Source organism: Neltuma alba, unplaced genomic scaffold (genome assembly GCF_004799145.2).
Source record: "Neltuma alba isolate B1F8T4 unplaced genomic scaffold, ASM479914v2 tig00012865_pilon, whole genome shotgun sequence".
Taxonomy (NCBI): domain Eukaryota; kingdom Viridiplantae; phylum Streptophyta; class Magnoliopsida; order Fabales; family Fabaceae; genus Neltuma; species Neltuma alba.
This window is the reverse complement of record NW_021637246.1, coordinates 99,232-124,880: the sequence shown is the minus strand read 5'-3', so window position 1 is coordinate 124,880 and position 25,649 is coordinate 99,232. Positions and strand designations below refer to the sequence as shown.

Sequence of the window (25,649 nt, the reverse complement as noted above, 5' to 3'; positions counted from 1 at the left end):
CAAACTCATTAACAAAAGCAGCGGCATATAAGATTGTGAAGTAAAAGCATTTAGTGGAGTTTGGATTCAAAGCAGTCAATTGGAAGTGACCTTGAAGCCAGCATCACGGCAAATACCACATCGTGTTAGCCCCATGAGGTCACCATTACAAGATGTATCTAAAGGAGTCATCATGCCAACCTTTGAACTAAAATCTTGGGCTGTTTTAATTCCTGCACAGCTCGAGGTATTGGTAACGAACTGGGTAGAGTTCTGGAAGCAGGTATGGACCATATCGGCGGGGATTGATAAAGCTGCAAGCTTGGTACTGAAATCAGAGAGGCAAGAAGAAGAGGATTGAACATCGGGGAGCTCGAAGGTGGAGGTGTCTTTGAGGTGCTGAGCAAGTCCAATCCCGAAGAGGCTTAGGAGGGCTTGGCAACAGTGCTGGGTTCCATTTCTTGGGTCAACTTGAAGGCAAGTTGAAGTGTCCCAGGGGAAGGTTAGGACGTAGGAGAGATCAAAGGGACATGAGGAGGGAGGAGGAGGAGGAGGTGAAGCAGCAAGCGAGATGGTGAAGACGAGGGAGATGAGGAGGGAAAGGAAGACGAATGGCTTAGCCATGGTAGGTGGAGGATGCTGAGAGAGAAACACTCGTGTTAGGACAAGTGAAACTTCATAAATACTTATCTCTGCAGTCAACCACGGCTTGCTATGGTCACATTAGTTGAACAGGAACTCACAGAAATTATAAAGAAATAATTATGGACCCTCCAGGCAGCATCCGGAACTTGCGTAATCTTTTGTTAATGGCTATTTTCTGCTCGGAGACCATCCTCATCAGTCAAAGTATTTGCACTCGTCTGGTTTCACTTTAGATTTTTGTTAATAATTTGTTCAATCTCCTCACGGAGTCATGGTTTCAAAGTTTGAACCCATTTGTTCTCTAAATTATTCAAAGCGTGCGTATATCTAGGCAGTAATCCTTTCTTTTTCCTTTTTGAAGGCAAGTTGCGATCTTTAACTTTCTTTGTGTGGGGTGGGAAAAAGAAAAGACTTTGTTGGTGTGAAACCATCTAAATGGATTTTTTTCCTCCAATTGAAAAGAAATATTTTTTAAAAAATATTATTAAAAAATAGAATATGAGAAGTCGGGTTTGTCTTTTTGTGAGCGCAGTATAAACGGTAACGTATGAGCAATTTAACAGCGGCTAGAGAAACAATTTGCGGAATAGTTAAATTTTTCTTGGTCGACTGTGGCCAAAAAATTGTATATTCATGGTCAACGACAACCATGTGAGTCCAAAATAGTTGTCGGTCTACTTGCGCTGTTGTGCAGGTTGTCACGGTGAGAAATGACTGACAGGTTAGTTAAGTAGACGAAGAAATAATATAACTGTATACTTCTCAATAGACGTAATTCGCTGCCTTTTTTTTATTTTGCCACAAAGGAAAAAAAAAAACCTGTGCCTTCTTATCACCGGCCATAAAAGCCGCCGTCCAAAAAAAAAGGGAAAGAAATCGCTGCCAGTATCTCTGTAATTTCTTCTTTGTTTATTGAGCTGAATGGAGTAGATTGAATTTTGACAATTTAAATATATTTTTTTATTTTAACGTCCCCATTATACCTTTCAAAATATATGTACAAACGAATAATACAATTTATCTGTTAAAATTTGCACATTAGGCAAAGTAAGCCGAGTCTTATCATCTCACATTACTATGATTTTATAAATACAGTTTGCTTTGCTTTATTGTTTGAGTTGTATATATTTATTTTAATAACATCTGCATCATAAGGATTTTTATATTGTCATAAAATGAAAATAAAGTTGAATAAATGAATTTGGCATTTGACTAAAATATGACTTTTTATGTATTTATTTTGAAAAGGTGTACTAAAAAGGATTAGATACTTAAACAATACTTGCAAAAGTACGGAAATGATTATTTAAATTTTTTACTCGCCCTGAGAAAATTGTAAAGCCCAGAGGAGAAGCGTGAGTCGTGATGAGAAACGGCCGTCGTTTCATTTTCCAGGCTCGGGAGTCGTGATGAGAAAATTACAAAGCCCAAATAAGAAGATTTTCCGTTTTTGTTTCATCTACAAAAATCAATATGTTGGGCAGCATCGCTGTTCCAACGGCCCATTCCGCTAAAACGTTCAGAGTTGGATTCCTCAGTTGGTCCATAGGATGGAAGAGACAACAAAAGAGGAGGGGTTCCAAGGAAGAGAACTTGGAGTGAACGTGGTTCTACGTTCATCATTGTTATCTCCCCCTGCACAATTAACTTAAAAAGAGTATTTAGATAGAAACAAAATCATAGTTTTAAAAATATTTTTATAATATATAAAGTGAATATATAGAGGAGTTTACTTTGATTTGCGAAAAAACGCTTTTGAAAAACACTTTTAGCATAACCCAAACACTCCTTAAAATTAAATATTTTAAACTAATTGCTGGGAAGATAGAAAATATGTACGGTGACAAAAATAATAATAATTGATTTATAAATAGTTTTTTAATTATAATTTACATAATATGAAATAAGTATATAATATAAGTGTTTTTCTCAATCTACCTAAAATCAAAACAAGTACGACATGAGCCGGGAAAAAAAAGAGGGAAAATTACACTCAGGTTCCACAGAGTACAATTAATATCAAAAAGGTCCCACGAAATCGCGAAATGATTCTGAAGTCCCCAGGGACCTGTGTGTAATTAATTCTAATTGCGAAATTACCTACTTACCCCTGTTAATTTTATTGCAACAATTCGTTTACAATCTCAACAGTGGCTGTTAACAACCCGAGAAGATGTGATTGACAACCTCGGCAGTGCTCATGACAACTCACTTTGTAGAATGCCAGGGGCGTTGTTGAGGTTGTTAACCACCTCTTCTCGAGTTGTTAACAGCCACTGTTGATGTTGTAAATATGTTCTAATTTTATTTACAATCTCAACAGTGCTGTTAACAACCCGAGAAGACGTGATTGACAACCTCGGAGTGCTCATGACAACTCACTCTGTAGAATACCATGGGCGTTGTTGAGGTTGTTAACCACCTCTTCTCGGGTTGTTAACAGCCATTGTTGAGGTTGTAAATAGGTTCAAATTAACAGGGTAACTACGTAATTTCACAATTAGAATTAATTACACACAGGTCCCTGGGACTTCAGAATCATTTCGTGATTTCGAGGGACCTTTTTGATATTAATTGTGTTCTGTGGGACCTGAGTGTAATTTTCCCAAAAAAAAATCCCTTCATATTCATATTCTGGTTTTTTTTTTTTATTGGGACGTACGGCTGCCAGAGTGGCCGACATACTGATTCCTTTCGTATAAGCTGGAGTTAGCTGGTTGGCAGTTAAATGATTAACATCCAAACGCTGCGGGACTGATGTTTTTTTATTTTTGCCAGACCCGTTGGGCTGATCTAACTGGATAATACATATTATTTCCGGCGAATAAAAAAACTAGACATATAAAAGTGCTCAAGGGCTTAACAATATCTTGATTAAGATTATTGCTAATAAGAGGAAATCTCAGCAAACTCTATCAGCATGCTTTATTAATTTATTGATTCCAATAAAAAAGTTTCCAATATCATATATCATAAATGAATTTAAATTTAATATCATAATTTATTAATTTAAAATGCAAGTGTAATTTTTCTTTTTCTTTACCTGTTTTACCCGCGAACTTTGAAGGAACGGCTATAAATTTCATAATATATATACCTGCATAATTGAAATATAGTAATATACACGCACATTAAAATGATACTCCTCCGGTCCTTATTATAAGACCCAATTTGACTTTTTATTTGGTCATAATTATAAGACCCAATTCATTTTCTCTCTTATATTTATGCATTTTTTTCCAAGATAATCATTCTAATAATGATAGTTTTAGCCAATATACTTAATTAGCAAGGATATTTTAGGAATAACAACACTTATTTATTATAAATAACCAACTTAACCTACTTCTTTAATCTCCTCAAATAAGTCAATTGGGTCTTATAATTAGGACCGGAGGAGTATTATAGGGATTTGCCGGGTGAACGCGTAAGGGTCCCACGATCACCGACTCTGCCTTTTCTATCCGTGTTTTCTCAATTGACAGGATCCACCTTTACTTTGTTCTACATTTGGTGAAGAAGGCTGCTGGCGTGAGAATTAGGCCTCGCCGGAGATCGAACCGTCGAAGTGAAGAGAGAGAAAAGGGGAAGGGCAGACCGGGCGGAATATAGAAACTCCGCTGATCGGATTTCCTCCTCCCCGCCTCCCATAATCCCGGAAAGTTTGCCTGCCCCATCTTTTTTTTATCGCGGGCTTCCCGCCAATTCGTCTTCGCCATCTGAGGAAGTGGAGAGAATAAAAAAACCTAACACGATACAAACTTCGTTTTTCTTCCTCTTTCTATCTTTCATTTTCACTCAAGTTTTTCTGATCCAGAGCCTCACATTTCTGGTTGACGTATAAATAGACTTTTTTTAGGAAAAAAATTCTTGAAGTTACCTTCTCAAGATTACCAGCTTCTAGTTGGAGGTTTCAGCTGTTTTTTGGCGTAGCAAACGTCTTTTTCCTTGGATATTGGATATTCGTCATAGTATTTGTTTAATCGCTTCCCAGCTGTTGAATTTGGTTTTTCCTGAAAGATGGACCAGTTTGGTGTGTTAACTGCAAGTTATGGGTTGAAGCCACAAGGAAAATCGGCTCCCATGGCGTCAGCCAAACAAGCCACAAATTTTGGTGGCTCGCAATCCGGAAATTTCGGCATCAATACAAGTCTCCACTCCAAATCTGCCCAATATGGATCAAGATCTCCTCAACATCCCACTTTTGATTGTGGTTCTTTTCTAGATGATCATAATGGGGTTTTTGGATCTCCTGGCAATAAGAAGAGCCAGCATTTTGGAAGTCTTGATGATGAGATTGATATTTTTGGTGGACCAAATAAACCCGCCTTTCAGGCGAACGCTAGTGGTGGCGATTCATTTGGTTTTGATTCAATATTCATGGGGTCGAATAATTCGGTTTCGAGGCCTTCAGCATCGAATAATTATGTTGATGACATATTTGGTGGAATACCTGACCTGGAGAGCTCGATTCCTGCCAAAACTGAGCACGGCCTTCCGGCATTTCCTTCGCCAACTAAGCAACATGTTCCTATTGACGATATACTGGGTAAGACTGGTTCGCTGCAATCAAAATTCAAAACTTCTAACAAGAAAGGATATGAAGGGCTTACCAAGTCGGCACCTGAGTTTGATGACTTGATACCTGGATTTGGTGGTAGCAGTATTACAAATAATAGGTATCGAACTCTTATTCATTTTTCTACGATCGTATGATTTTCTAATAACAATATTGCAGGTGAATAATTTTTACAATTTAGCTTCGAATGATCATATTTTCTGAAGGAAGTTTTTATTGGAGAATATGATGAGATATAAGAAAATGGAGTCTAGACCTTTCTATGATTGGCTTCTGATGTCCCAGGGCGTAGTGATAACTGGTTATCAGCACATGTGTTTCCGCTCTCATTAGTGATACTTCTTCTGTCCCGCCAATATTGTACCTTTTAAATATTCTTATATTAACTTGTAACTATAATGGCATGCAATAGCATGATAACTAGCAAATTGTACGAATTTTATAACTATGACATTTTTTTTTTTCAATTACAAATGAAGATGTGCATTTTTTCTAAACTTTTCCATTGGTAGCTCTCATCCTTCAATTTAATCTCACTGTACCTGAATGCTTATTTGTTTTAGAGCACCTACCAAGGCGAATAGGCCTAGCAAGCAGACTGTAACTTCACATGATGACCCATTTTTGGTATTTGAAACAACTTCAACAAGTGAGTCTTCAGGATCATTCCTGGACCCATTAGAACAGATTACCAAGTTAAATAATTCCGGAGGCACAAGAGGTAGCTCCAACACCCCATCATTGAGACCTCCACCAAGACCGACTAATGGTTTAAATGTAAATAAAGGTTGTTCTAAATGCTTAAATTAAAATCATGAATAGTTATAGACTTTAATCATTGACTTCACTAAGTAGTTCCCATAATTGCTTACAATGCAGCTAGCAGCTCGGCTTTATCATCATCAATAGATGAACTTGAGGTATTTGCCATGGGTCAGGTGCGGAGTAATGCCAGGGCCCATATTCATGGTCGTGAAAATAGACAAAACTCAGTGGCTAAGACAAACAAAAGTAAAGGAGCTCCTGATTCAGCAAAAGTGAGTCAAATGAAAACCGTGGATGATCTTGAATCCTTTTTCAGCATGAGTTCTCGATCAAGCAGTGCACCAAAGTCAAGGGCCACAACCTTGGTAATAGCTATTAAAATATCAAGTTTAAATGTTTCAACAGCACTGGCAGATCATATTCAGTTCAGTTTTAATATTTATAGTTTTTTATTGATACATTGTTTAGGATCAAACAGTTGATGGCCAAATGCAAAACAAAAGAAGATCTGAAGTGCCTCAAAGAGTGCCATCTGGATCCACCGCCAGTATGAGGAAATCTTCATCAACAACATCGTTTGATGACCTTTCACTAATTTTTGATTGTAAGTTATTGTTTGAGCGTATCAATTTTTTATTAATTTACTCCACAACATACTGATCTTTTTTTTTTTTTGGTTGCAAAAGCCTCCTTATCGTCAAAATTTGAGGGAATTGATGGGGAACCTGAGGAAAGACGAAAAGCAAGACTGCGGCATCATCAAAGGACAGAGCAGAGAGCGGTCTCTGATGTTATCTTCTCAGAAATTCTAATTTTTTCCTGTTTTCTAGCCATGTTTATTATCTGGTCTTGTAGAGACTCAGCATAAGATATTTGCACAAGTGCATTCGACCCTTTTAGGCCTAGAAAATATTCATCATTGTGAACCGGGAGCACATGACATCTTTGGATTTCAAACTTCATATTGGACTTTAAACCTTGGCATCATTAAGGAACAGGCTTTTCTTTGAAAATTTTGCTAGGATGATTTATTATTTTTTTAATTGTCATATTTTCAGGCAAAAGCAGTGGCTGATATGAAGCAGCGGAACCTTCAAAGCACAATGGAGCAACAAGAGAGGCGTGTAAGTTTCTACAGTGTTTTACCTGATAGATTTTAATTCCCAAGGATTATGATGCTGTCATTGTCCAGATCTTAATTTTTGTAATTGCTAGATTATTTGAACAGTATTGTTCAGTTACATATTTTGTGGGTGGGTTGTTGTCTGCTGCCTTTCATTCTTCTGTTTTCCTGTTCCAGTTGTTTACCGTTACATTTTTTTGTGGAATTTGGTTTAATTTGGCAGAGAATTGCTGAAACTCTGGATGCTGAAATTAAGCGGTGGGCTGCTGGGAAAGAAGGCAATATGCGGGCTTTGCTATCAACATTGCAATATGTGCGTTCTTTTGCCATCATATTTTGTTAAATCTTTTTAGTACCTTAGGACTCTAAAATGTGCCCCCTTTTAATGTGGTATGATTGGCTTTCTTAGTGCCTCAGTGGGTGTGGATCCACCTGACTTTATGTATACTTATTTATCTTCTTTTTTTTCTTAATTTGCGAAATCCATGGCGGGCCAAACAGAACATGTTGACTAAGATATGTTTATTATATGGCATTAAAATTTGGTGAGCAGTACTTTTAAGCAGGGTTAAGAGGACCTGATTACTTGTTAATAGCTATCTGACGAGAAAGGTGCATTTATCCTTCTACAAGGAAACGTAAGATTAGTGTGTGGTTTTTGTTAAGCACGGGCTGGGGGCCTATGATTTGCTAATGCTCTCCTCTGTAGTTTCCAAGGTCTCTTGAGACGTCCTTATCTTTAGCTTGTCAATTGATGCTAAATGACTGGGCTTTAGGTGTAGAGGAAGATAATTTAGACTGCACTATTTAAATTTCAGCCCAGAAAAAGACTGAACTGTATAAATAATATGGCCATAATGGTTCTAAACAAAGTTACAACCTTTTGCTTCGGAAGTCTGTTTAGCAGCAGTTATAAATGCTGAACACGGTGCTGTTCATTTATTTTGACATGATAAATGTTCAGCTTATAAACCATGTATCATTCTATTAGAATAATTGTTCGATAACTGTCTTTTAAATTTAATACGCAGGTGCTTTGGCCTGAATGTGCTTGGCAGCCGGTGTCTTTGGCTGATATTATTACTTCTGCTTCAGTCAAAAAAGTTTATAGAAGAGCAACATTATGCGTTCACCCTGACAAAGTTCAACAGAAAGGTGCTAGTCTTGAACAGAGATATATTGCGGAGAAGGTTTTTGACATCCTTAAGGTATATATATAAATGAGAGATGATTTACTTTGCTTATGAGTCCTTTGTTTATTCCAACTGTTCCCAGATGAAGTTAAAGGTCATTATTTTTTTCCTAAAGGTTTTCGGGTATGTTAGATATTTCCCCAAAATATCTACCAAGCTTGATTCACTAGCATTGTTCACCTTCATCTCTAAACATGTATTCTACCTTTTTGTCTGCTATAGAAATTTCAAGTGTTGGGCCTATACTGGATATTTGCTTTAGTAACCGATACATGATAGTTTGGAGTTTGTTGGACACCAATTTAAGATCTGGAATGTCTTGTGTTTATCCAAGCAGACTCCTGAATCTTCAGTCTGTTTAAAAACAAAAAACAAAAAACAAAAACCAAAAAGGTTATTTATCAACAGTTCGTTTTTTTACTTGTGCAATAGTTATTATTCAATTATTGGAGTATTATATTAATGTTTGTTGCCTATATTGTATTTCTTATTTTTCTGATTATGAAACAGGAAGCCTGGAACAAGTTCAATGCAGAAGAGCTTTCTTAGGTCCGGTGGCTGAACTGTCCCTCTGAATCAATAAATCTATCTTGGACAAGCCCCCATTCTTTCTTGGGACTACTCACCTCCTTGCTGATAGATTGTTATTATGCCGTTGGGGTAAATATTACTTGGCATTGGTTGGCTGAGAGTATCCTCATGTGAATTAATGTTGATTAAGGATTCTTCGCACATTTGGAAGTCCATGACAGTTGAGATAGGCCTGGCTAAATTTCAGTCAGGCCCTCCCTATCATGTAAACAGAGCTTATCTGACGTCGAGATATATACATCATTTGTACATCATACTTTTTGGTGGTAATGGGGGGAATTCATCGATTTGCTTAAATTGCGAGTTGTAACTAGGCTTATGTCGGATTCTTTACCTTGATATGATGAAACAAAGAAATTCTTAAAGTGATTTCTGCCTCGAATTTGTAAGATTGTATGTGATTATGATTCCTCACGCATATGTTTTGTGGCTGGTGGTCTTCCTTTCACCCACTATTGTAAAGCTAAACAGGTTATACGTCAAGAGAGAACAATATTTAGATTGATTATCCCTCTTACAAAATTGTGAAATTGCGGGAGTGATCATGCACCGAAATTAGTCGGCGTATCCATTGTTATTGTTTTGCGGCTACGGTCGCTTATTTCCCTAGCTGTGGCAGGTGGTTGATCCTTGAGGCTGGATATTGTGGATTTTACACTAGATGTTTAAATCTTACTGCATAGAAAAATAAATGCCAACGCGAGGTTAGAGGTCCATATTTCTTGCCATTTCAGTTTTATTTTTTCCCCCTGTACGGTTATTGTATGAGAATTTTATTTTGAGGGCAAACGACATTTATATTCTGCATCATCAATGCGGGGACCAAGATTCTCTTTTAAGTGGGTTGTAGTTCAAACCAGACCTTTCTATTTCTCTATGACCCCCTACGTTTCTATGCTTAGAGGTTTTTTTTTTTTTTGTTGGCATGCTAAACAGCTCAAATTATGTCAGACAAGTTCAAATCTTTTGGATCTTTCAGTTGTCAAATTATTTGTTTGATCTTTACGTTCTTGTTACTCGCATGTATTACTAGGCTTTCCATGAATTTTTTGCCAATTCTTTTGGCCATATCACTATCAAAATTTGTCAAGTTTTGTTTAATTAATTAATGATAAATTATTTTGTTCGATTCTACAACTTTATTCCAATGCTGTTTTGTATTTCGTAATCTGATACTTATTTTAATTCGCATGATTAGCTTAACATATATTACATCATATATTATTTATTGTTACTTTTGGTTCTATTCTTTACCTGAATAATATATATTTGAAAGTTAAAATAAAAATATTATAAAATCATAAAAATTCAAGCATGTGTTTCCATATTTAATTATAAAATAAAGTAAAAATGAAAAAAGAATTGACGTTTAATTTTTTGTTTGGTAAGGAATAGAGAAATTAACTGCGAGGGGCCCTAGGAAAAATTATGTAATCGACCCCTTCGATTCTTTGGGCCATGAGACCCACGCGATAGAGAGAAGAGTAAGATTATGTGGACCCCCTCTCAATGTGTCTCATTGGCCAACAAAAAGATGGAAAACAACAAACATAAAAAGGGGACAAATTCACAACAACGACAACAATTTTAAAAAGAGCCTCAGAAGCTTTTTTTTTTTTTTCAAAGTACCTCAGGGTTAAAAAAAATAAGGGAAAATTCCAGAAAAAACCCTTGGAATATACCAAATCCCAGATTGGGCCCTTAAATTTTGAAAATGACAGAATGGGTCATTGACCCAATCTGTCATTTGTGAAATTCAGGCGAATTGACATTTTTACCCCTGAGCAAAAGTGAGTAGTTATTCTCTAAACAAATCTAGGTAACGCTTATACTGTTCTAGTGATTACAAGATTCGTTGTAGTTAATAATAAGGTACCTGACAATAATAAGATACCTGACTATGAAAAAATGAGTAGTTATTCTTTACACAAATCTAGGTAATGCTTATATTGTTCTAGTGATTACAACATTAGTTGTAGTTAATAACAAGACACCTGACTATGAAAAAGTAAATAGTTATTCGCTATACGAATCTAGGTAACACCTAAACTCTTATAGTGATTCCTTGAATCATTGTAGTGAATGAATAAATGATGGCAAAATTGTCAATTCGCCTGAATTTCACAAATGACAGATTGGGTCAATGACCCATTCTGTCATTTTCGAAATTTAAGGGCCCAATCTGGCATTTTTCATATTCCAAGGACTTTTTTGGGATTTTCCCAAAAAATAATTCGAAATAATCTCCAATTCCAATCTTCTCGAACAGCTAGTCCGAGATTGATGTCCGTAATAAAAATGAACAAATTAAAAATAAATTAGTGGTTAAATTTATAAATATTTTAATTATTTTAAATTGTAAGAAAGCTGGTTTTTCTGCCCACTTTCACTGTTAGGAGCATCTCAACTCCGGGAAACCTTCCCTACTTGCGTTCCTATTCACTTTTCATGCGGACTATTAGATTAAAATTTGGATAGTTTAAAATATATAATTAAAGCACTGAATTATAATAAATAAAATATATATCATCAAAATTACATTAGAATTACAATAGAGGGAAAGTGAGAAAAAAAATCGCTTTTGTAAGCTATTTAATTTCAACCACCCAAATTTCATCCATTGATGTAGATAAGTGGATAGAATTGAAAGGGAGGTGGAAAGAATATGAACTAACAGGGCGGAGGACTGTGACTAGGTGAGATGTATACTGTCTTTTTTTTTTTTTTTTTTGGGCCTGAAAAGTGAGATGTATACTGTCAACGATTGATTTTGTTTGAACAAAATACTTTGAAGTTATTTTTGTTCCAAGTGTCTTGGAAATAAAATTTGTTTTCATCATTATAAAAAGAATATATGGTATTCATAATGCCATATTGTTATTATAATCTTATTTTTAATTTAAGAATACAAAAGGTAATTTTAATCACAAAATATTTATTTTGTTCTTCCTTTTGCTAATATACATATAAATGGGAAAAATCATAATTGACGAGGAGGAATAGAGCAAAAGGCCAACAACAAGCAGTATTGAATGATAATCGTTGGCCTCGTGTTAGCTGGAAATCATTTCTTCATATAAAGTGGATTCTGCTGTAAATTAAAGCGGTCAATGAATCTGGGCTTCCCTTAGTGTTTGGAGATTCTTGTTCAATTCTCCATTAACAATAATTAATTACTTTATTCTGGCCATAAAGATATAGCAATCATACTCGACTTGATAGCCAACTAGCATGGATCTCAGAAACTTCCCATATAGTCCCACTTGGTTATCATCCACTCACCCCACTAACAATGTTTAATTATATTCATACCCTAATCATCAAAAGGAGAATAACATGTGCAGCACAGACTAGAAAAACCAGCACTCCAGAATTCTTGAGCGTTAGGACTATATCAGGCCCCACCACTTCTCAGGCGAACTTTCCGGTGGCAGCCACCGCACTATATGTGTGTGTGTATGTATATATGTATATGTGGCCTCTCTCTTCTCCAACTCCTAGGTTGATAGTTGTTTCTAGCAAATTTTATATTAATTGGAGTCCTTAAAAAGCCAAATTCCATTTTTTCCCCTCTTTCTCAGTGATGCACCAATGAAGCAGCTTATGGGAAAGTGAGAACTTGTCACAAATAGTCTTCTTTCCATGGGCATTATGAAGTCAACCCAATAAAGGGATGTAGAATTAATTTAATTAATTGGAAGAGAATTCCCATTGGGACTTTCTATTGCGGCATAAAGAAAGATTCCTTATACAAATATGAACTCCAAGAGAAGGGAACGTGACTAGGAAAGCAGTGGAGGTCAAAACTCTTGGCTCATTCCAATGTTTAAAGAAGCTGCTGTTGTTTTCAAATCTAATTATGAAAGGCCTCTCTGCACATGCTGGGTTCCTTCCTATGTATTGTACCTATATGAATCACTTTCAAGCTGTGGCACTTCACATGACTCTTGATATCCACCCTTGTTATTACATATCTAATGACCAAACTGGTCCACCAACAACATCATCTCGTACATATATGGCTGCTTTCTAGCTTTTGGAAATCAAAATTAGGAGAGGACCCTCTTGCTCGTTGGATCCTCCACCTGCATGAATAAAAAGGAGATCAAGCTCATCTAAACCACTCACTCTCACTGTGATCTTATCATATATATATGCAAAGGGTAGGTCTGAAGCTATGTAAGCAAGTGAAGCATATAAGACATATGGCTGCAACAGTGAGGCATCACTTTCAAGTTTGGATGGAGGTGAGTGAAATTTGGGAAAAGGGAAGGGGAGGTATACGGCGTGCAATGGATGGTCCAGATTGAATATGATTCTCTTCTGCTGTGATTTGTCAGCTGTGGAGTGGGGATTACAAGATCATAATTATGTGTTGCATATATGTGCACTTTCAGTGGTGCTTATGAAGGCACCACTTCTCATTCTTTTTTCACAATGCATATCTTATAAAGATGCCGTTTCTCTCCTCTTCTTTTTCTTGCCAGTATTCTGGTTTTCCTACTTGCTCGCTCCCTCCTTTCATTTCATCCTTGTCTTGGGATTCTGTCTACTGTATATTAAATTGATTAAGTCGGCTGCATCTTCATTTACTTATACTGGATGGACCATTTTAATTAGCTTCCTTTAATAATCGACATAAATGTCAGCTACGCACAAGACATTATTGTCCTTGCGTAACAACCAACGTCCCCTTGGACCATCTTCCTGACCAATCATTCACCAAATTGGCATATATTGTGGTTTCTTCCTTTGACAGAAAAAAAGGTTGCCATAAGCTTCTAATCAGTCTATCAATATAGTATCATGTAAGAGCTGATGAGTTTCTTCCCCTCCCCCCCAAATTTACTACTGCTCCGACCTTTAATGTATGACCTAATTGTTGAGTTAATTTTGATCTTAAATATAAGATTAATTTCTCATATTTATCATTTTTCCTAAATTAACCCCTATGGATACTCCATCAACCATAATCAAGTAGAAAAAAGAGATGGGATATTAAGAAAGATAATTATGGTGTTTTAGAAAAAATATTTTATCTTTCTTATAATTAATTAACTTACCTAACTTTTTTAATATAATCAAATTAGTTAAATAGATCTTATATTAAGGACCGGAGGAGTATTTTCTTTTGGGAATGCCTGTCAATGCAGAATAAATAAATAAATATATAGCAGGATATGCTGCCCGGGACTGTATCCCTAGCTCTTTTAATATTTAATGTTTCATCGCGCTTTGATTTTTTTAATCTATCATTTGAATTAAATCCTTGCAATTCTTCACGGGAGTGCTTTGAATGAAGAATGAATTGTGGTCAACATGAAATGATCGATATCCACCAATAGTGTATGTCGTTTTTTGACGCGCATTAATATAAAAAAGAGTTAGTGTATATATACTCTGTCAAGTTCAAATCTGCAAATGAATTTGGCGAGAACTTCACACTTAGCTTCAGTCCTCCTTCTTCCGTTACAATTAAGTAATTAACTAGCCCCTTTTTTTAAATATTGGATTTTAAGAAGTACTAACTGATAATAAAGAGTCGCGTTAGGCGTTCACGTGACCGACCAACTAAAAGAACAGAGCTTAAATGCGAGCAAGAGATTTTGAAAGCTTATGCTTCATTTGTTGCATTTCACATCGGAGTGCATAGCACGAAGTTACACGGCTAGAGGACGCTTGAAAGAGAAGAGAAAATACAAAGCAAGAGGACTGGGGATATGAAAGGCTGCTAGCTAAGAAACCAACATTAAGATCACCATCCTAGGTTTCACATATAAACATGAACAAGAATCGAAATCTTCTCTCTCTTGTGTCCGAAATGCTCATCTATGGCGATCACTGTATGTGTAGCTTATAAGGTGACCGCAAATGGCTTGTAATTTCTAAGTTGATCGATAATATCGGCAATAGAACCAGCAGCGGCTGCTAAAGAAATGAAGAGGCAAGCAACACTGAGCATGTGGAGGCAGACCCATTTGGTGCTCCACTTTGGTATTCTCTTCTGGCTTATGTACATCTCCACCGGGAAATACACAGTGAGAGGCCAGAACCCAAGAGCTCCGAGAAGCCCCACAACGCCGCCGAAGAATGGAAGAAGCATTGATATGACAGTGGTTATGATCACAAAAATGGTCCTCCAAACCAATCGGAAGAAGTTGAGTTGGTAGGGTGATCGGAGACCAGGGATCGGAACCTCAATGTCCTTGTTCACAAAATCACTTTCTGGGAATCTGTCTGATGCTGTTTTCTCAATGAATGAGAAGAGGGGTTGGCAATAAACCTGGTAAGCACCGACGAGGTGGACAACAATGGCAACATTGGCTAAGTCGAGGAGCCAATACGGTTTGTAGAAGCCGAAACCAGTGAGGAGGTTTCCTGGGCTTGAGTCTCCGAATGCAGAATACCCAAAGCATCCACATAGCATGTAGAAAAATGAGGTCACGATAACGCTGATAAAAGTGGCCTTCTTCATCGTTTTTGCTTCCGATGGTGGAGCTTTCAATGTGTCCTGTTTTTGTGACATACTTGATTTAGTTTCATACTCTCAAATCAAAGATGAATTCACAGGTGCGAATAAGTCTAGTGAGAAGAACACACACACACACACACACATACCTGGATTTCTATGAGGATCATTGAATAAGAGTAGGCGAAGGCTATGTCGCCCAGAGCTTGGAAGCTCCTCCAGACTTTCTGTGTCTCTGTCACAATTTGGGAGTCTACGACGGCACCCACGGTTATCCCTGTTAGGCTTCCTCCAATTCTCTTGTTTTCTGTCAGCAGATGATCAATGTAATTGAGATCATCATTCCCAATAGAATAAAGAGAAAGATAACACATAGATCTATGAATGGTAATCATTATGCGAACTGAATCATACCTATGGTTTGAGCAACGCCGAGGCCGAGCCCAATGGTTGAGTAGGTGAAGGACATGACAGCAGCTACAATGGATAACCACCATAACTGATCGAAGTCTGGAATTTGAGAGAAGACAATCTCGGCGATGCCAAAGGCAACTATGTACACATCTCCATTCATTTTGCAATCGTCTTTGCTCCCAGTCTTGTGAATGCAGTTAGACTTTTGGACTGCCCTGTTTCATTAAAATTCCAGAAGAGCCGATTAGACTATTTTCACATTAATTTGCACGAACAATTAGATCTCTTTCTCTCTCAGATATGCCTATAGTCCCAAACTTACATCATGCTTATGGAAGCTGCAATAGTGTATCCAATGGCGACGCCGAAAAGGTTCACATATTGAACCAGCCCACAAATCTTGACCTTAAAGCCGCCTGTACACACACAACCACCCAATTAAGCTGGAAACTTTGAAAGATGGCCCAGATTTTCAAATAAATCAAGTTGGGTAGGATCGGAATATACCGAGGTTTGATCGAACGGCGTCCATGTAAGTGTAGTTTCTCTTGCCAGTGAAAGGGTCGCCGGAACGATAGCAGGCGGCGAGGAGGGTGGAGGTGTAGTAAGTAACAAAAGAGAAGAGAATCATGACGGCAGGCCCTGCAATCCATCCGAGCTGAGCTATAGCCCAGGCCAAGGAGAGCACACCGGAGCCTATAACTGCGGTGATGATATGGGCACTCGCGGTCCAAACAGTCCCTGTTTTCCCAACCACAAAACAGAATGAGCCAAAGACACAGGACAAAATAACCGATCAATAGAACAAGAGGCCGAGCTTTTTTTTTTGGGGGGGGGAGCTGGAAATGAAATAGGAGATCATACCAGTTCGCTTGAGGCGGCCATCGTCGTCAAAGCACTTGGAGCCGCCTTGCGGAGCCACGTCAATGGAGACCTGAAATGCCTGACGGGTTTTGGCGGTGCCGTTCTCAACCATGTTGGAGGCAAGAAGAAGGCACCCGACTTGTTGTTAGCTGGTGGTGAGAGAAAACCGGAACGTGAATATTTAAAATATGCAGAGGATGAATTGAGAGGAAGTGAGAATTGAATGAAATGGAGGGGATGGGTAAGAGAAGGAGGAGTAACTCCCAGTTCAGGGTCAACCTGAAACAGAGGGCGAAAGACACAGGTCCCAAGGAATCACAGAAACCGAGACAGAGAGAGATAGGAAGACACAGTGGTGTGATGTGGGAAGAAATGAATGAATGCAGAGAGAGTATAGGATGTGAGGGGAAGCAGTGAAGAAGAGGAAGAAGCGAGAAGGGTATAAATAAGGAGAGGGAGGGAGGGGATGAAGGAGAAAACGGGGCTTTGAACAAAGATTTTGGGACCCCACGTGACGCAATCACCTCCACGCGCTCTCTTTCTCCCTTCCCCCCCTTGCTCTCCCTCCAAACGCTCTTTTTATTTTTTTGCCCCCCGATATTTGCAATGCATTTAAGTTTTAACACCAAAATGAATTTTTTTAAAAAATTAAGTAAAATACAAGAGGAGCCTCCAGAGTCCTATGTTGTTTGCGCTTCCTAAGCAGCATAATTCGTTTCAATTAATGTTAGACAAAACCCAGAGTCAGAAGGTTACTAAATGTTGAACTCTCTTGAATTTTTTTGATTTATTTGGGCCGGAAATGACTCATTTGAGTTGACTCTGTGTGATTTTGTACCTCATCCGCCTAAAAAATATAATAGAAATATTTTCTTTAATAATTTTTCAATCCGTTACTAATTTCATAGTTTTAATACTAACACGCAACTTGCCTCGCTACAATTACAAATGGGAATAAATAGATGCTTCCTCCGTCCTTATTATAGTTGATATTCTGGGAGTATCTCATGCCATAAATACAAATCACACAGCAAAATATGCAGAACAATAAATTTGTCCTATCGGAGGTGTCCTTGTATTAGAAGCTGTGTTTTGTTGATGTTTTCTCTTGTAAACAAGACAATCGTCTAGAATTTAAGGTTAATTGATGAAAAATCTTGTTTGAAGATTTTTATGATTAAAAGGATTTGATCTATCTTTTATGTTTTATGCATAAAAAACATTGGCATGTTATAAGATTTCATACGCAGTGATTTATATTTTGAATCATGAAACCTTTTTTAAAAAGTGACTTATACGGGTATCATAGGAAATATTGTTTTTCTTACTTATTGTGAATTTAAGTTAAAAACAGGTGGTACTAAAGATAGATATGGCATGAGCAGGTAGAAATGAGACAATTTTTCATGTTTACTTTGGGCCTACCCCACTTTAGCTTTATAAACAGTTTGCCTTTATTTATTTTTATTTTTTTTTCCTTTACCGAACATCTGAAAAAACCAACACATAGTTATTTTGTTTGCATGGATCCTTCTGTTTGACTCCTTTTCTTCCGGTTTTGGGATCCGTGACAAAGGTAATAATACTCTTCATGTCCTTAATATAAGATCTAACTGTTGAGTTAGTTTTGGTCCTAAATATAAGACTCATTTTTCATATTTATCAATTTTTTCTAAATTACTTCTATTGATACTCCCTCAACCATAATTAAGTAGAAGAGGGAAAAGAGGTATTAAGAAAGATGATTATGGTATTTTAGGAAAAATATATCATTTTTCTTATAATTAACTAACTTACCTAACTTTCTTAATCTAATCAAATTAGTTAAATGGGTTTTATATTAAGAACCGGACGAATACTATGTTTTTATTTAAAAAAATCAATGTAATGCTTTACTTTTTATGTGCTGGAACATCTCTCTGGTTACCTAAATTATCAAAAGAAAAGCTACTCAACACTCGTCCCACCCCAACCAAAAAGAACAAAAAAAGAAAAATACACTTTTCAGTTACTAATTAACTGTTATTTTTTGAATAGTTTATTCTTAAATAAAGCGTGAGAGAGAAATCTGATATTTATTTAAAGAAATGTTAGCCATTAATTGAGGGCAAATTTAAAATAATTATGTTTTACTACAAATTTAATTAGCCTAGTAACTAATTTGATTGGTGTGTGCCTGAGGTGAGGTATGAGATGGGAGCATGAAAGTATTTGAGGCCGTAAATAATACACGAGGTGTCATGTATAGGATAAAAACAGACGCATGGCTGAACAGAAAATAACAATTAATATTTCTGCAAAATTCTTTTTAATCGTCCTTGGGAACCATTGCATATAGAACGACTACTATGTCATATGATGAGAAAGGAACGAACGCGATATGGGGGCGTCCTTATTTTGAAGTTGTTACATGCATTGAACGCATTCGTATGATAGAATGTGGGGGGAAAAAAACCAAGAAAGAAATAAAAATAAAAACAGTAAAGGAGAGAAAAATAGAAGATCCAAGAGGGGTAATCATACCTTGAAATGAATCAAAATATAATTGAAGAAACGACGACCTTGAATTGGGATCAAAACGACACAGGAGGCAGAATGGGAACAGAACAGAAGAGAAGAGGAGGGGAGGGATGGATGGATGGATGTGATGGAGGAGAAATAAGAGAGGAGGAGGGTTATATAGAGAGAAAGAGGGAGGGTGGCATTAAGATATTATAATGATATGTCTCTTTAAAGGAGCACCCCAGAATCCAAAATGCTCTTATGCCTCTCTCTTCTCCTCCACCCTTGCTGCTCCTCCGAATTGGGTTCTGGTTCCCTTCCATTATTTTCTCTCATTTTTTTAATCCCCCCCTACGCATATTTACCGGTCAAATATGTGTTTGTTTCTATCCCTTTCTGCCATGATGCCCCATCTCTTCCCACTAATCTGTATCCAGAAACGAGGATCCCCCCGGGAATATATTTATTTATATTCTTATATATGATATTTAATTTGCATGTGTATATGAATATAATTAATGAAAACTAAAATTATGGGCAGTGGACTCCACTGGCATCTTATTCTTACCTCGGGCTCCAGTTAATTAAAAGCTCTCTGTTTTCATTTCAAGCATGCAAATAATCATGTCTTAATGATCATAATTTTCTGCCTCGAGAGAAACAGGTTAACTGATCATTGATAATATACTCTCAACAAGTTTAATTATATCTGGCTAGCGTGAATATAATTGAATTCTGCATATTTTGCTTGTACTGTTTGGCTGCATGCACAACGCACGGACGCTTCCCTATTCCTGCCAAATTCATTTCAATCCGATCATATGTCCATCAGCTTTTCAATCTGCTTTTCTCTTTTTCAGCCCTCAATTATTAATTGCATGCCGGTCACTGATCATAGCTTTCATTTCGAAGCTTTTAGCTTCAAGGATCAGAGCCATTGAATTTATAAAGTGGCCAAGGGATTTTATCAATTAGACATACAATCAGTGTGTAAATTAATTAATTGTAGAAGAAGGAAAGAATCAATCGTAACTAACATCCTTTTGTCATTATTCAATTATAATTTCTTTAAAGACCTTTTTAGTGGCCACCCATACATTCGGGTGCCTCGTGTAAAATGTTTTCTCATCATATTTGCCTTATTATGTATAAACATAAAGCGGCCGCTAGGGAGAAATGCCTTCACATAATTGGACGTTAACTACTATTATTATCTGTATTTATAAAAGATAAAATGCTGCAAAGTACACATTGTTTCGTTGAGGAAAAAAAATGGTGGCAATTATTAATTCCCAAAGAGTATTATGGTGGATTTAATATATATATATACTCCTCCGGTCCTTATTATAAGACCCAATTTGACTTTTTATTTGGTCCTAATTATAAGACCCAATCCATTTTGTCTATTATATTTATGCATTTTTTTTCCAAGATAATCATTCTAATAATGATAGTTTTAGCCAATATACTTAATTAGCAAGGATATTTTAGGAATGACAACACTTATTTATTATAAATAACCAACTTAACTTACTTCCTTAATCTCCTCAAATAAGTCAATTGGGTCTTATAATTAGGATCGGAGGAGTATATATATATTGTGGAATTAAACAGCAGGCTCGAATTGATCTTCGAGGCTCACGTTGGCTGCTGCTTTAAACGTGATTTAGGCACCTCATTATTAAAGAGCCAACAATCTAATAAATAAGTGGGCAACTACACAAATGGGTATAGGACCACTTTTCCAAAATTCCAGAGGTGGACTAGCATAAAGCTATATTATCAACTAATCAACGCGGGGTATACGGACAGAATATTGAACGGAATTAACCAAGAAGTGATTTTTTTTTTATCTGGCCAGATACTAAAAAATGATAACGAATATTATAGTAAATATAATACAGCGTATCGAGTCGTTCGAATAATAAGTTATATCTATTATTGTTGACCCGATTAATGTTATAGGGCTAATTAATCAAGTTTATACCTAAACCATGACAAGACAAGAAACGTTGGTGGTTGCATTGGAACATGATTATGTGCAAGAAATTAATATATATGTTGTCAGACATTGCGTGCCATTAAGGGAATTCAATATTATTAGACGGTCAAATCTATTTATCTATTTATTTTTTCTAAGCCAAACACATAATAGGGGGATAAATTAGTTCAACAAAGTAGAAAAATGCTTTAATTGAATTGTATTTGTACCATGTGATGATCAGATTAAAATTGGCATATATGCCGAATCTAGATCTCTATTTGTCTCCGATGATCGTTAGTTGCCATACATAAAGTGGCATATGAAGAAGGGGATGGATTATTATTGATGCGATTAATTAGTAGCGTCAAAGAACACTCGCTTCAAGAATTTTAATTTCAGACAACTCGTCTTTGAAATGTCATCGATGGGGTTCAATTCAATTCAACATATATGAACCAATTGGAAACTAGACATAGAACAAATATGACACGAAATCATTGGCAAGCGATCGACCAGTTTGACGATTCCAGAGAGTTTGTAAAAATTGAATTTGATACAATCAAGTTTACTAGCTACAGTTACCATCATTTCCAGTTCTTAACTAATTCCTTTGCGTTTATATATATTTACATGTTTTTATTTCTCCAGTGGGTGTGTACAGAGGCTAAAATATCATTAATTAATTTGTTTATTTTGATATTGTCGTAACTGAGAAACTACGTACCCAGCATGTGTTAGTTCTTTATACAGTTTTCCGTTTGAAGGCGTGACAGAGACCGTATATAAAATTGTATGCGCCATGACACATACACGTCGGCAATAATTGAAATCTCTATTAATATTATTCAAACAATCAATGATTAATAAGGCTCATGCTGACGGAAATCACGCGTTTAATTTGTCCATTATTGTTTGGGAATCCCTTCACGAGTCTGAATTCCAGCAAAACCCGTGTACTTTTCTTTTCTTTACTCTAGTACGTGTGGTGTAATAAAACAGAGTTATCTTAAAACCACTCTTTCCCCGCAGATTCTTTCGGTATTACCCGTAATCACTGTGCTATGAAAGGGATCATTTCCTTTTCCAGACAACTTATATAGGTATGATTTATTTAAATCTTTTTTTCATGAACCATTTTTGGGGGTGGGGGAATCTCGATCGAGCTAGCTCGATTCCTTACCTACTTTAGAAAACGAAATTTCAACATTTTTCCCCCCGAGATTTCGTGGTTGGAACCAGTTACTTCAACTAGCTGTTTAACTATCATCACACATACCTACTTTTCCTGGATATTTTATATATTTTACCCAATTATGTGTGTGTGTGTGTGTGTAGCTAGCTTTGAACTAATGTTTTCTTTAAGCATATCTTAAAAAAAAGATATTTGCAACTGGCAAGTTAAGTACACAGCAAGGTGACGGTTATAATTAGTTATGAAGATTGCAAAGGTTTAAGTGGGAAATAAAAAAGGTTGGAGTGATACCTGGCGGCCATATGTTGAACTTGAAGGAGAAGAAGAATCAGACCCACCTGATCTATATATGCCGACGGGTCAAAAAGGATGATACAGGCCACGCAGCAGAAATGTTTGAAAATGCTATTTTGCTTTTTGGATCATGCATGGAGTTGGAGGGTATAAATATCTCTCTCTCTTTTCTTTATCATTATTATTATTTTATGTATTTCCATAAATAAGCAGGAATAGGTGCTTCATTATCCTTCCAACCCTCCTCTGAAACACTTGCGCCACGCTTTTAAATGAGATTGGCAAGTTACGTCGCAAAAGAAGCGGATTTATATCGTTTATTTTTTTAATAGTTTTAGTTATCTTGGTTGATGTTGAGAAGAGAGAATATTGGGTGATTTTATCAGTTACCTCTCCAAAGTAGATATAGCTTGTTGGCTTTCAAAATGGAGAGAATCAAAAGTTGGTACTATATATATCTTATGTGCTTAATATAAGAGTTAATTGACTAATTTAAATAGATTAAGAAAATTTGTTAAGTTAGTTACTTATAATAAATAAGTGTCGTGTTTCCTAAAATATCTTTACTAATGAAGTGCATTAGCTAGAACTACTATTATTACAAGAGCTATCTTAAGAAAAAAAAGATAAATATGAAAGACAAAATAGATTAGGGTCTTATATTTAGGACCAAAATAAAAATTAAATGAGTTCTTATATCAAGGACAGGATGTAGTATATATATATAACTACATCAGCTAACATACTTTATGGTTCATATTTCTCTTGACCTTTAATATATGTAATTAAGCCCGTTAATCTTGTGTAATACTCCCTCTGTTCCTTATTATAAGAGACGAATAACCAAATTACGTTGATCGAAAAAGCAGTTAAAATTAGTTAGGAACAATCAATATGTAAAAAATATAATTTTTTTTCTAAAAATGCCCTCATTAATAAGGAGAGAGAGCATGAGAGAAAACAATTAAATTATTGAAAGAAAGGGAAGTGGGAGGGAGAGAGAGAGTGAGTTGAAGACAATAAATATGGGTAAAATAGGAAATCAACACAAAAAAGTAGAGACAACTTTTAAGTGTCTCTTATATATAAGAACATGCCATAAGCATTAAATGTCTCTTATAATAAGAAACGGAAGGAGTAATACGTTCCCAGTCGTCGCTCTCGCACTGCTTTCTTGGGAAAAAATAATTAAAAAGAAGAAGAAGAAGAGGGTGAGAAGTTATATTAAGGTAAGATGTCGCGAGCATAGGCATGTTGTTTTGAAGATGTCTTGGGAGAGGGAGAGAGAGTTGACAAGGTGAAGAGGAGCATGAAGGGGCCAGAGGGTGATCGAGTCGGTGAATTCATCCAAACAATGGCTTTTCTATTCACTTGGTCGCCCCCTCACCTGCCTCCTCTCACTTTTTAAGGGAGTTAGTTATGTACGTTATCTTTTATATACTGTCGTTAATTAATTAATGCTGCCTTTTTGCTCCAAAAAAATAATTAATTCTGCAGATCATGACTTTTTGTCCCAACCGCGTGTCCTTACACAACATTCTTCCACTGTCAATTAACCAGCAATACATATTGGAAAAAAAAAATCTGATTTTTGGGGGCAAAAATAAATGAAACTGCTCGCTCTAGTGAGTATATATTAATTAGAAGTTTTTTATTTTATATATCATATTCCTCCTGCTTATGTGTCATTTTATGAGATTGACGGTGGGCAACTTATTGGGACGTGCATGGCTACATAATTAAACCCCATCATCATCATCATCTAATCATCGCATCATAATTATAATTCAACACTTTTCTTTTATTTTTTGTCAGACATGCACATTTATTAGCTAGGCTGGTCATTCATAACGGGGCAGGTATGATAGGGATACACGAAAATAAAACCATATCGTCTCTGATTTCTAAAATATGTATTTTCACTGCTAATAATAGTATCTAAATATATTGACGTAATTTCACTGTTATATTGTGGCATTATTACTTACTGGTCGAGAGTGCTTTTCGTTGTCGATAGGTACGAGAATGTTTGATATTTTTATGCTCATGCGTGTGTGTATACTACCTCCGGTCCTAAAGATAAGAGCCAATTGATTAATTTGAGAAGATTAAATAAATAAATTAAATTAGTTATTTGTAATAAATAGGTATTGTCTTTCCCAAAATATCTTTATCAATCAAGTGTATTGGTTAGACCTACCATTATTAGAAGGACTATTTTGAGAAAAAATACATAAATATAAGAGATAAAATAGACTGAGGTATTATATTTGGAACCAAAATAAAAGTTAAACAAAGTCTTATATTAAAGACTGAAAGTAATATATTCTTATTTTCTTGTACTTGATTTATATGTATTTATGTACTCTAAATCAAATGATTAGATATACGTGTGTGTGCCCGCGCGCGGGGCAATGTGTATGACTGCATGAATATGGGTTAATATTTGTAATAATTAGAAAATGTGGCATGTTACGTGGCATTTCCCCAGAAAAATCCGAATACGTGTCTTGAGATTATTGAAGACGACCAAACTGACTGTGAAATTTCAACTTCATGAGTGGCCCCACCCTAATTTGTTTTTCTCTCCTCCGCTGCAATTTCAAAACACGCCCGACCGTGAGCGTCCATTATTACTGCTCTGGACTTCTTTTTTGGCCAAATATCGCTACCTTGACTTTACCACCGTCTTTCTGTGTTTCACAAAACACGCTATCACATGTTTAAACATAATCTGAGACTATAAATCAACTTATTAGTCAAACAGGATATATTATCGTCAAACAGTTGCTTAATTAAAAGTTATTTCACACAAGCGACGTGGGCTTCTAAGGTTTGTGGGCTCGATCACGCTCCATTTGTTGACGCAATGCTCAATTGCCCAATTACTTAAGTTAAAAGGATTTGAAAATACAATATGCTATAAACTTTATATTTCAAATTAAAGTCAACACATGCTAGTATTATCATTGGTTGATATAAACTATTTTCATTGTAGAACTATACGAAAAATTACGAGACGCGCAATCAGAAAACTAATTATGATCCCCCAGCG

General features: G+C 36.2%; 2 protein-coding genes across 4 annotated transcripts; one reads left to right on the top strand and one right to left on the bottom strand.

Annotated features, from left to right (window-relative positions):
- Nucleotides 1–4,102: 4,102 nt before the first annotated feature.
- On the top strand, nucleotides 4,103–9,397 carry LOC114731966 (auxilin-related protein 2). The gene is made up of 9 exons (XM_028919237.1): nucleotides 4,103–5,303; nucleotides 5,767–5,990; nucleotides 6,083–6,333; nucleotides 6,437–6,572; nucleotides 6,655–6,749; nucleotides 7,027–7,092; nucleotides 7,315–7,404; nucleotides 8,123–8,299; nucleotides 8,795–9,397. The coding sequence occupies exons 1-9, from the start codon at nucleotides 4,645–4,647 to the stop codon at nucleotides 8,831–8,833; spliced, it is 1,737 nt and encodes a 578-aa protein (XP_028775070.1). The 5' UTR covers nucleotides 4,103–4,644; the 3' UTR covers nucleotides 8,834–9,397.
- A 5,079-nt stretch (nucleotides 9,398–14,476) lies between these two features.
- LOC114731965 (amino acid permease 3) lies at nucleotides 14,477–19,238 on the bottom strand. Of its 3 annotated transcripts, none has more exons than XM_028919235.1 (7): nucleotides 19,146–19,238; nucleotides 16,623–16,771; nucleotides 16,266–16,499; nucleotides 16,081–16,174; nucleotides 15,759–15,973; nucleotides 15,494–15,651; nucleotides 14,477–15,386 (listed from the first exon to the last, which is right to left on the bottom strand). In XM_028919235.1, the coding sequence occupies exons 2-7, from the start codon at nucleotides 16,732–16,734 to the stop codon at nucleotides 14,730–14,732; spliced, it is 1,470 nt and encodes a 489-aa protein (XP_028775068.1). In that variant the 5' UTR covers nucleotides 16,735–16,771; nucleotides 19,146–19,238; the 3' UTR covers nucleotides 14,477–14,729. The 3 variants fall into 3 exon arrangements, with proteins under 3 accessions (XP_028775068.1, XP_028775069.1, XP_028775066.1); XM_028919236.1 differs by lacking the exon at nucleotides 19,146–19,238 and adding an exon at nucleotides 16,902–17,167; XM_028919233.1 differs by lacking the exon at nucleotides 19,146–19,238 and having other exon boundaries at nucleotides 16,623–17,168.
- Between the last annotated feature and the right edge of the window lie 6,411 nt (nucleotides 19,239–25,649).

Coding starts and splice junctions, on each gene's coding strand:
- LOC114731966 (XM_028919237.1), top strand. CDS start 4,645: ATGGACCAGTTTGGTGTGTTAACTGCAAGTTATGGGTTGAAGCCACAA. Junction 7,405..8,122: donor TGCTATCAACATTGCAATAT/GTGCGTTCTTTT, acceptor TTTAATACGCAG/GTGCTTTGGCCTGAATGTGC. Junction 8,300..8,794: donor AGGTTTTTGACATCCTTAAG/GTATATATATAA, acceptor ATTATGAAACAG/GAAGCCTGGAACAAGTTCAA.
- LOC114731965 (XM_028919235.1), bottom strand. CDS start 16,734: ATGGTTGAGAACGGCACCGCCAAAACCCGTCAGGCATTTCAGGTCTCC. Junction 16,500..16,622: donor TGGCCGCCTCAAGCGAACTG/GTATGATCTCCT, acceptor TTGGGAAAACAG/GGACTGTTTGGACCGCGAGT. Junction 15,652..15,758: donor CGGCGTTGCTCAAACCATAG/GTATGATTCAGT, acceptor ATCTGCTGACAG/AAAACAAGAGAATTGGAGGA.